General features: G+C 38.0%; 1 protein-coding gene across 2 annotated transcripts in view; it reads right to left on the minus strand.

The window, feature by feature from the left end:
* Positions 1 to 1,207: 1,207 nt before the first annotated feature.
* The window catches only part of LOC136158252 (cytochrome P450 2C21-like), a 42,981-nt gene continuing 31,800 nt past the window's right edge, over positions 1,208 to 12,388 (minus strand). Inside the window, exons 5-9 of one of the 2 annotated variants that reach the window (XM_065920048.1) lie at positions 10,862 to 11,038; positions 9,765 to 9,906; positions 6,533 to 6,720; positions 3,807 to 3,948; positions 1,208 to 1,733 (exon numbers count right to left, since the gene is read on the minus strand). In XM_065920048.1, coding sequence (XP_065776120.1) covers positions 1,552 to 1,733; positions 3,807 to 3,948; positions 6,533 to 6,720; positions 9,765 to 9,906; positions 10,862 to 11,038 — 831 coding nt within the window. In that variant the 3' untranslated portion in view covers positions 1,208 to 1,551. The remainder of the gene's footprint in view (positions 1,734 to 3,806; positions 3,949 to 6,532; positions 6,721 to 9,764; positions 9,907 to 10,861; positions 11,039 to 12,388) is intronic. The other variant, XM_065920049.1, reaches the window with a different exon arrangement.

Here is a 12,388-nt window from a genome sequence, read left to right on the forward strand (position 1 = left end):
CAGCTCCTGATTTCAAATCAACAATCACTTCAAAGGTAAAAGCACATCAAATAACAGGCTTCCTAATACGGATTTCCCAAACCCTCTGCTTTCTTGTCCCCAGAAATCCTCACAATTTTGAACACTCTTCCCTGTTGACAAATATATATGTACATAGGCATGTGCTTGTGTGTGTGTGTCTGTGATGAGCCAGGCAGAGGAAGAAAAATACAGGCATAAATATAGATGCTATATCAAGCTTCTGGTCATTGCAATTATATATTATTTGTAGATGATAAAATTTCCTACTTGAAAAATTCATGAAAACTAACTAAAGTTACTAAATCTACCAAAAAATTCAGTTCTCAGCATATAAAAGGGTTTGGTCAAATAGTCTTTCTATTACAGTCATGACAGAAAAGTAAAGAGATACATACTTTTTAGGGCATTATTCTTCAGTATTGATGAAAAACAAAAATGCACATTTATGTGCAGACACTTCATTTCTAGCAAACTATCCCTAAGACGTAGTACAGGAATAATAAAAGATATATGCAGGTAGGAATATTTCTATATTTTTATGTATATATATATACATGTATATGTAGAAAATATATTTTTTCTATATATATTTTTTATATTAACAAAAGTTCAAAATTAATCTAAATATCCTTGAACAGTAAGATAATTTTTAAGATTATTATAGGCATGAAATATGGTATTATGAGATACATTTATTTATATAGATTGTGAAAGCATCTGTTGCTATTATCTAATGTCACCAAGAAGTCAGAGATATATAATAAATAATACATACATACACACATACCCACAGAAACACACATGCACAATTCTATGTGTGTTCAAACACAACCACAAATACATATTCTTTTCCTTCTTTTTTGCTTTAATATGTCTGTATATCTGTAATTGGGTCTATGTGTGGGTCTGTGTTTAATAACTAGGGGAAAAGAGAAAGGACAGCCTTGAAAATAACTAGCAAATGTAATTTTCATCTCATGTTATCCACTCTAGCTGGAGCAAACTTCTACTTTCTTCCTGCCTGTATGTATGCATGTGTGTGTGTATATATATATATACATATATAAAAACATATACATCACACATATAATTGCCCTTTAATGAACATTGAAAAAAACAGAAATTATACATGCCAAACTGTCAAGAGATTACTCCCTTGAAGAGATAGTAGCAGTAAGAGATGAGTACATTATACATATGTATTTTTTAACACATGTGATAATTTACTACCCTAATTTTTAAAAAACCAAAATATGACATTTATAGGTACCTTTCCACTGTAGATGAGATACAGCTTAAGATCTCAGAATAGAATTACAAAAAACATTTTATTGGAGACAAACAGTGGGCTGTATTTCATGAAGCAAAACTTGAACTGAATCTTAAAGAAAATCAGAAGAGACAGGGCTCAGGAATGTCACTCCTGACATTAGGGAGAGGTGGACCATAGCTAACAGAATGGGCAAAGAGCATCAGCTTGTGTAGATAGAGCAGGAGAGGTTTGTCTGTTATCTGGCAGCGGCCCTTTCTTCAGACTGGAATGAAACAGACCTCGTAGAAGTGTGGTATAGAGCCTGACCCTTTCAGAAGTGGTGTAGTGTCAATGTTCTTCGGATCAACCAGAGGTTTCAAGGTAAAATGCTGTAAAATGCTGACCAGGAGTAAAAACAGCTCCATGCGAGCCAAGCCTTCTCCAACACAAACTCTTTTTCCTAAAAAAGACACATAAATGAAATATTCATATAATTCTCATTTGTCCTAGTGCACAGGGAGGTGTAGATAAATATGAAATGAAAGAATAGAGTAAATAAATACATAAACTAAGGAAAGACCAAATAACCAATGGCTTCTCCTATTTACACCAAAATCTGGTCTGCTTCATTCCCTCAGAACATATTTCTGTGTACATTCTATTTAATATGTTTTTAAAAATCTGTTCTGTACACCCACATTGGAATTGCTTTCCTGAGGGTGGCCAGCGACATTTTTCTACAATAACACACACACACAGATATACACACACACACAAACATATACACACACACAGACATATATACACACACACACTCATCCCAACTGGCATGAGGCACACTATACGTTTTCCATCTACCTCCAACCCAAGTCTCAACAACAGGTTTATTTCTCCTCATCTGAGTCCTAAAAAAATCTTGACCTTGCCATGTCCCTGTATTAACACTATTTTAAGAGTTTACCCATATCAGGTATAAAAAGAAATGTCACAATCTAGACACAAGTATTACTACATGCTCACCAAGCCCCAGACACATAAGCTATTTCAAGTGTCAGGAATTTCCAGTCATTCCTCCAACTGAAATACTCATCCCCTCAGCTCTGCCAGCTGAGATTCTCTACATCCTTCTAGATCCAGCACAGGTGTCATTTATTCCATACAAACTTCTTTGATCTATTCAGGGGGATATAATTTACTCCCTCACTGGTATTCCACAAGATTTATTAATGCTTCTAATACAGAATATTTCACATGAAATCATAATTATTCCTCTGTCCCAAACACTGGAACATAAGCTCATAAGGTAAAGCCTTAGATCTTATAATGGAAGCACAATGTCAGGAAAAAAGCAATCCCACAAACCCTTTAAATTGAGCAGAAATTTTGAGCAGGCTCATTATGCAACAATGGACCCAAAATTTAGGAAGAAGATAAGGAGATTAGCAGGGTCTCTCTTTGCAATCACCTCTGGGCATTGTATGGGTATCTTTCTCCATCTTCCCAGATCAATTCTGTTTGTTTTTCTTTTGTACCTACTCTGTGTTTAGGAAGTTGATTTCTTTGGAATGCATAACTCCAGTAGTTAGCTACCTTCTTCACTGTGAGTAAACTCAGCAGATTAAACATTGAGAAGTTTAGAGTGTGTCCTCCCTCAGTCCCAGTCTGTCAGGCCACAGTTTCAGCAGTGGCTGTATTCTCCAACCTACAGACCCATCTCCTGCTGAGGCATCCATTCTCTCTTTGCTAAAAATCTGCTTGAGTTTCAGCAACACCCTCCGTCTCCCTACCCTTCTGACATAGGATGGTAACATCGTCCTTCTGATGCCATCCCTGAGTACTTGACCACTTCTTGCCACTTCCCTTAATCTTGTCCACACCTCTGAAAACAGTCTCTTCATTAAATTGTCTAAAATATCTTAACTCTTTCTTTCAAGGACCCTGACAAACTGAAGGAAGATATTAAATATAAAATATTTCTTCCTGCAAGAAAACTTCCTTTATCGTCAAACTACTCTGCCCTCTGCCCTGTTCCTCAAAATGCAACATTCAAGAGCTTCTCTCTCTGGGTGCTGACAGAAGCCCTTTGAAGAGTATTTTCTCTCTGGAGTGTACTTGCCTTTAACCTGCATTCCTCTTTCTTAGAGGAAGGATGTATCTGTTACTCACATTTGTATCTCTGGACCTGAGTGAGCATGAGTCTACTGCATATAAGGTATGTAGACTACATTGAGTGAATTGACTCATTCATTGAGTGAATTGACTTCATTGAAAGAATTGACTTCTCAGGGCAGGGGAGAAAAGTCGCAGTGGAACTAGACATCTAGGAGGAGCTCTTAGAATACTCAGCACTGGGTAAGAGAGCAGAAGTCAGGAAATACAGCCTCCAAACCAGTGAGAAATTATCTGCACTTTGGGAGTGGTGCCTCTGGCCTCATGCAAATGACAATTTGTCCAGCCCAGACTAGCCTCCATGCAAAGCCCTTCCTTCTCTCCTTTCACCACTGATGTACAGACAAAAATGAAGCTTGCTTGCCTGCTGAGAAAGCCATGAAGTAGTCACTCTTCTTAAAGTTACCACTTTTATCCAGGAAGTGACCAGGATCAAACTGCTCTGGGTTGGGAAACTCCTTGCCATCGTGCAGGACAGAAGTCAGAGATGTTAATATGGTTGTGCCCTGAGATAAAGACAAACAGATTAATGGGATTATAAAAATGGTCATGGAGCTTGAAAAAAAACCTTGTCTAATCCTTTCCTTTTGTAGATGAGATGACTGAGGCACATACAAAAAAGTTATTCTTTCCATGTCAGAGAACAAATTAATGACCAAGCCTGTGCTGTGCTTAGTCACGCAGTCATGTCCGACTCTTTGCAACGCCATGGACTGTAGCCCACCAGGCTCCTCTGTCCATGGGGATTCTCCAGGCAAGAATTATGGAGTGCCGTGCCCTCCTCCAGGGAATCTTTCTAACCCAGGGATCGAACTTAGGTCTCCCTCATGCAGGCAGATTCTTTACTGTCTGAGCCACCAGGGAAGCCCAATGACCAAGCCTAGTAGATCTTAAATCCTATAATGCCAGTTCAGGGCACTGTTAAAACCTGAATCCAAGACGATCATCTTCAGCTTGTAACCTACCTGCTGCACTTGCTTTCCAGTAAATTAAAGGAGCTGCATTTTTCTTGACAAAAAAAAAAAACATACTGTTTAAACGTGCTGATGTCACTGAAAATCTAGCTCTTTCTCTTTGGAATCAAATTTGACGTTTTCTTCAAAACTACATGAGTGGCCATATTTTTTAAAACTATTTTCTTCTCCTACAAAGATGAGAAACTGGTAAGCATTCCCTCCTCCTGCTATGTTTTTTCAATGTATTTGTTGAATATTCTTCTGGAAATAAGATGGCATTTCTGGTTTCTTGTAAGGTTTTCCTAAACTCAGAGATACCATGTAAAATAATGATTTAGTTTCATTTTCAGAATCAATTGAACATTTCTCTCTACTAAATTAATCTCTGTGACTATAGGCAAGGTTTTTGGGGGTTTTTTGTTTGTTTGTTTGTTTGTTTTTGGCATTTCCATAACTAGTAAAATATAAACAGAGAGTTCGTCTAGGGTTCAATCTGTAGCTTAGGTTTAATCCCTGGTTGGGGAACTGAGATCCCATAAGCCTCTCAGAATGCAAAAAAAAACTAAACTAACAACAACAAAGATACATAAACAATAATTTTGATTATTTTATTTTATAATGAAATATGTGAAATACTTTTTAAACAGAAGTTATTATCACAAGCTAAAATGCTCAATATTTTCTTATTGTTATGATAGCATGATTTTATTCACAATATCTTGGGATCATAATAATAAAGAGACAAAATTCAAATTCAATTCCATCTGAATGCCTTCTGGTATACTTTATGGCCTTTTCAAATACACGATATAGTTCTCACTCCAAAATGTCATCAATTGAAAGACAAACTGTCATTTCTATGTGGGCAAATAAATAAAAGAATCAAAATTGCCAGGAGAAATATAAAAAACCTCAGATACACAGATGACACCACTCTTATGGCAGAAAGCAGAGAGGAACTAAAGAACCTCTTGATGAAAGTGAAAGTTGAAAAAGCTGGCTTAAAACCCAACTTTCAAAAAACTAAGATCAGGGTATCCAGTTCCATCACTTCATGGCAAATAGATGGGGAAACAATGAAAACAGTGCCAGACTTTATTTTTCTGGGCTCCAAAATCACTGCAGATGATGATTGCAGCCATGAAATTAAAAGACGCTTACTCCTTTGAAGGAAAGTTATGACCAAACTAGATAGCATATTAAAAGGCAGAGACATACTTTGCCAACAAAGGTCCATCTAGTCAAGGCTATGGTTTTCCCAGTGGTCATGTATGGATGTGAGAGTTGGACTATAAACAAAGTTGAGCACCAAAGAATTGATGCTTTTCAACTGTGGTGTTGGAAAGACTCTTGAGAGTCTCTTGGACTGCACGGAGATCCAACAAGTCAATCCTAAAGGAGATCAGTCCTGAATATTCACTGTAAGGACTGATGTTGAAGCTGAAATTCCAATACTTTAACCACCTGATGTGAAGAACTGACTCATTCTAAAAGATCCAGATGCTGGGAAAGAGTGAGGGCAGCAGGAGAAAGGGACAACAGAGGATGAGATGGTTGGATGGCATCACTGACTCGATGGCCATGAGTTTGAGTGGACTCCAGGAGTTAGTGACGGAGAGGGAGGCCTGGCGTGCTGCAGTCTATGGGGTCACAAAGAGTCAAACATGACTGAGCAACTGAACTGATTGAGCTGGTGACAATAATATCAACCTGATGAGCTGCATGGTCTTCTAGAAGTGATCAGTAGCTCAAATGCAGGTAGGGAGGAAGAAAACTGCTGCACTGGACTTTTGACAAGTGAAACAGATAGGGAGACGCTTACTGATTAAGTAGTAAGAGTAATAAAACATACACTGGAAAATAGGGAGTGGACAGAAGAGTAGCTTAATGAACAGGCAGAATATGGGACTAACAATGTACTAAGATTCCTGTGAGAGTCTAAGCACTATTATATTTATTAAACTGTATTTACAAACTAAAAGGAAAGGAGCATGTCGTCAGATGGTGAAATACCTGAGACACGACTGTGTAATACCTGTAGACAATTAGGCAATCTATATTAGGCAATCTTCTACTGCTGTGATAGTTGAAACCCAAGAGTCTTAATGAGGAGTATAAATGAAATACCTCTCACCTTGGGAATGAGATATTCTCTGAATTTAATGTCCTGAGCTGCTGCATGGGGTACATTGTTGGGGAGAAGGTCAATATATCTCTGGATCTCGTGGATCACAGCATCTGTATAGGGCATGCAGCTCCTGTCCTGCATGCAGGGACTCCGGCTTCTGCCAACCACACGGTTGATTTCTTCCTGAACTTTAGCTGGCAAGGTAGAAATCAGAATTTATGTCAAGTGATAAATATAATTTTATCTTCTTAATGATGATTACATTGTGGTAGGATATGGAAAGAAGGGAAAATTACATGTGCTTCCCTACAAGGGAAAAAAAGAAACAGAATTTCAGTGTCATGGGCAAATTAGAATTTCATTAGAGACTTAAATACACATACATATAAAACACAGTTATATCATGAAATTCATTTCTCAATTCTGATTCTCTCCTTTGTGTATTTTTTAAAATAAACTCAGGGATGTGTGATCTCAAAGGTTCACATCATGCAGTTTAACCATTTTGTTTATGTCCGTTTTATTTTATGAAAGTTCTAAGAGAGTAGAAGTACTCCAAGCAGGAAATACTTAATAAATGAACCAACTGAACAGATACTTGGTTGACTCAACACATAGGAATAATAAGTAAGTTAAGGGAGAATATCCAAGATGATAGAGTAGAAAGACTCTGAGATCCCCTCCTCCCAGAAGCATTACAAAATGATAAATACAATGATTACAGAGCAACTATCAATAAGAACAACCTGAAGTCTAAAAGAAAAGTTCTTCAACAACTAAAGAACAAAAGATGGAATCATGTAATGCATAGAAGAAGCAGAAACATAGCACAGTTAAGATTGTACGCCCAGGTAGGAGACCCATGAACAGGACAATTATAATTACAGAGGTTCTCCCTGAGGAGTGAGAGGTCCGAACCCATCCCTGGGCTCCCTAACCCACGAGTCCTGCACCAGGAAGATGAGCCCCCAAAGCACTTGGTTTTGCAGGCCAACAGGGCTTATTTCAGATGAGCTAGGGAGCTATGGGAAGTAGAGACTCCACTCTTTTTTTTTTTTTTTGGAGGCTAATTACATCACAACATTTCAGTGGGTTTTGTCATACATTGATATGAATCAGCCATAGAGTTACACGTATTCCCCATCCCGATCCCCTCTCCCACCTCCCTCTCCACCTGATTCCTCTGGGTCTTCCCAGTGCACCGGGTCCGAGCATTTGTCTCATGCATCCCACCTGGCCTGGTGATCTGTTTCACCATAGATAATATACATGCTGTTCTTTCAAAACATCCCACCCTCACCTTCTCCCACAGAGTTCAAAAGTCTGTTCTGTACTTCTGTGTCTCTTTTTCTGTTTTGCATATAGGGTTATCACTACCATATTTCTAAATTCCATATATATGTGTTAGTATGCTGTAATGTTCTTTATCTTTCTGGCTTACTTCACTCTGCACAATGGGCTCCAGTTTCATCCATATCATTACAACTGATTCAAATGAATTCTTTTTAATGGCTGAGTAATATTCCATGGTATATATGTACCACAGCTTCCTTATCCATTCATCTGCTGATAGGCATCTAGGTTGCTTCCACGTCCTGGCTATTATAAACAGTGCTGCGATGAATGTTGGGGTGCACATGAGAGACTCCACTCTTAAAGAGCGTACACAAAATCTCACCCACTCTGGTACCCAGAAGCAGGAAAAGTAATTTGAAAGGAGCCTGGGTCAGACCCATTTGTTGATCTTAGACAGCCTCCCAGAGAGGCACGGGGCAGCTGGGGCTCACCTCTAGAACACATATGCTGGTAGCAGCTGTTTTAGACAGCTCATCCCAACACATGGACATGGATGATAGCAAGAGAAATTTTAGAATTTCCTCTGGCTTATTTTGCCAGAAATTGGTCCTTCTCATCAGCCAGTTATCACCCGTTCTTGGATGTGGGAGGTCAAGCAGCTAGCTTGCCTGGCACATAGTCCTTTCCACCAGCATGCCGGTTACTATAGCAGCCCTGAGCCCCAGCTGCCCCTGGACCCAACTCCACTTACTCGTTGGGAGACACCAACCCCAGGTCCCCCTAGGCCCCCATCCAGACAACGGGCAGGCCAACTCTAACTCCAGGATCCTCAGGGTCCCACAGCCAGAGAACATAGGATCTGGCTCCCCCCACCAAGATACCCAAGACCCTGCAGCCAGAGAAGCCAGGATGTGGCCTCATATACACAAAAGGCAGGTACTATGCTCAAGACTCCTGGGGCCTGATCCACCAACCAACAGGCCAACCTCAGCCCCAGGACCACAGCAGTCCTGCAGCCAACCATGTCAAGATCCAGCCTACTCAACAGCAGGTCACACCACTAGAAGATATCTTGGGCCCCAGGCTCACCCAACAGCAAACTCACACCCAGTTCTAGGAAACCCCAGAACTCTCTGCCAGCCATCTCAGGAAGAGGCCCTGGACCCAGCTCTAAGCACCAGAGGGCCCCATAGGGGTTTCATAACCCCCTGGGAAGTCCATAATATAAATACATTATATATATATACATTAACTGATTCACTCTGTTGTACAGCAGAAACTATTACAACATTGTAAGACAATTAAACTCAAAAAAATAAAATGGTCTTAATGAGTCAAAGCACAAAACATGATATAGTAAGGAAAATATTCTCTTAGATGAGGACTGAATTTTAAAAAAAAAAAGGAGGATGAGAAATTACATATGTGAGGAAACTTTGTTTGCCCAGAAGGGTGTATTTGAACAAAATTTTTGTGTATAACTTTTTAATTTAAAGAGTAAGGTTTTTTGATGAACAAAGATTGTGATTTGTTGAGTCAATATTTCCATTGCACATGCATCTGAGTAGAATTAACTTTTGACAAAAGTATTTTTATCTGGACTTGGAAAGCTTATCAAGCAATATCATTGTAGAGAAGATTCATCACCATGAGCCATCATGGAAGCCCTACTGCATCTGACCTGAAGCAAATCAAGGATACTCCACCACAGTCAGGAGGACAGTGATCTCTGCCCTCCATAACTCTGCTGCTGGTTAACTATTTCATTCTCCTTTTTTACTATTCTCTAATTTGAATGCAATTCATACAATGATAAGAAGATCTACTAAGGATGGAAGTTTTTCTATTACATCTTTTAGGCAGATGAAGAGTAGAAAAGTCATCAGGGTTTCCTGCCAATTTCTAACCGGAATTTCATCCTGTCCATCATCTGTGATATTACCTGTGACCTCTGGGTGCTTCAGCAGGAGCAGCAGTCCGTATCTCAGAGTGATGCTTGTTGTCTCTATTCCAGCAGTAAGCACATCCCATAGAGTGGTGATCAAGTTGTCCATGGTAAATTCAGACTGTTTATTGTGTTTCTCCTAGCAATGATGTATTAGGATTACTTGATAAGTAAAAGAAACTTACAAGTAACTTAAAATAATTCCATACAACAACATAATTTTTTAAGTTTACTTATTTGACAAATTAAGCCAAACATTAGAGAATGTTATAGATGAAGGTAAAGTTAGATGAGTTGTTAGAATTTCTTCAATTAAAATATAACCAGAGTTAAACTTCCATAAAGTCCTTTCTGATTCCTCACTTTCTCACCCATTGGAGTAAATCAGTTTTTCAGTCATTTCATTCTAACCTGACTCTTATCAATTTATCACTGCTACTCACCACCAGTTCGGGCATCTACTGTCTATTTCATCAAATCTAAATTTCTCACTCAGGCCTTCAGAACCACCTATCCTCAAACTGAAACACTATTCTCAACTTCATTAGTCATTAAATCCATGACAGTTCCTCAGTCACTAGCAAGACAATCTCTTTAAAAAACTCCACACACTTCATCACTGCACTTATCTTTCCCTGATCCAATTTTGTCATCTCTGCTAATCCTCAAAACCTACTTCATCTGTTTCCTACTGTCTTTCCAAGAGTAAGCCTTTCTAGATTCCCACCCATTTCTACCTTCTCTCATTTCTTACATCACCCATTCATGGAATTTATCTAATGAAAGAGAATATACTATCTATCACTTATCTTGAATGTGTGGGAGTGTGTGTGTTTCAATCTGTTCTCAAATAAAGAACCAGCTTTAACATGGTAAATATAAAAACTTCCAAGCAATTTTCAGTGACAATGCAGAAATAATTCAAGACATCCAGTACAGTTTGCACAACAATAGGTTGCACAGGCAATGAATATATCTTTAAGAAGGAGCATTTGTTTTAATAAACTGATTCTACTGAGAAGAAACAAAGCTATTCCATGCATCACATCACTCCACATACAAAGATGAAGTAGCAAATCTGGATCCCATTTTACCTTTTCCATTTTAATCAGGAAGTAATCAATAAAGTCTTGAGGGTTATTGAGGTCCAAGGATTCTTGGTGTTCCTTTATTTTCTCCAAAATAAACTTTCTTTGCTCAGTCATGTTTTTAAATAATGTATTATGACTCCCTGGGAGATAATGTAGTAAAGAGGGGAAAGCATTGTAGAGCTGAAAAAGAAAAGAGACAATTAATTCTTTCAGCAAACATTTACAGGCCCATATTATGGTGCAGACATATTGCTATAAAATGAGTAAATAAAGATGAGTAAGATACGCTTCTTGTACTGGAACCCATTTGGGATTTGAAGAAGAGAGAATTGATCACCATGAGAAGCCTAGGAATCATCAGTCATCATACAGTTATTGAAATATTATTGACTCTATTCCTTATGCTGTATATTACATCCCTGTGACTTATTATGTTTATATCTGAAGTTTATACTTCTTAATCCCTTTTACCTATTTCATTCATCCCTCTACTTCTTCCTCTCTGAGGACCACCAGTTTCTTCTCTGTATCTATGAATTTGTTTCTGTTTTATTTTGTTTGTTTTAATTTTTAGATTCTAAATATGAAGTAAATCATATATTTGTCTTTGTCTGCCAGACATTATTTCCTTAGCATATCTTCTAGGACTCTCCATGCTGTCATAAATGGCACAATTTCATGCTTTTATATGGCTGAGTAATATTTCTGTGTGTGTGTGTGTGTGTGTATGTCACTTCTTTATCCTTTCATCTATCAATGGATACTTAGGTGATTTCAATATCTTACTTATTGTCAACAATGCTACAATGAATATAAGGGTGCACATATCTTTTTGAATAAGCTTCTTTTCTTCAGATAAATACCCAGACGTTTTCTAAAGAGAAGTATCCAGTTAAATCCCAGATCTTATAGGAGTTCATTTTTAACTTTTTGAGGAACCTCTATACTGTGTGTCATAATAACCATTTCAATTTACATTCCTACCAACAGTGCATGAGTATTCCCTTATCTCCACACCCTCCCAACACTTGTTATTTCTTCTCTTTCTTATAATAGCCATTCTGACTGGTGTGAGGTAAAATCTTACAGTGTTTTTATTTGTATTTTCCTGATAATTAGTGTTTTGAACATCTTTCTATGTGCCTATTGACCAACAGTTTGTCCTCTTTGGAAAAAATACCTATTTGAACTTTCTGTCCACTTTTTAATTAGGGTTTTCTTTTGCTGTTGAAGTGTATGAGTTTTTTATGTATTTGCAAATATAGTCTATTCAGCAGCCAGGCATTTTGTTTTGTTGTTAGTTACCCTTACTGTGCAAAAGCTTTTACATTTGACTAGGTCACATTCCTTTATTTTTGCTTTTGTTTTCCTTGCCAAAGAAGGCATAACCAAAAAAAAATCAACAAAATTAATGTCAAAGAGTGCACATCTATGGTTACTTCTAAAAAATTTATAGTTCTGGTTCTTACATTTAAATCCTTAATCTATCTTGAATTTATTTTTATCTGTGGTGTGATAAAGGCATCCACT

The sequence above is a fragment of the Muntiacus reevesi genome, chromosome 2, assembly GCF_963930625.1.
Source record: "Muntiacus reevesi chromosome 2, mMunRee1.1, whole genome shotgun sequence".
NCBI classification, from domain to species: Eukaryota; Metazoa; Chordata; class Mammalia; order Artiodactyla; family Cervidae; genus Muntiacus; species Muntiacus reevesi.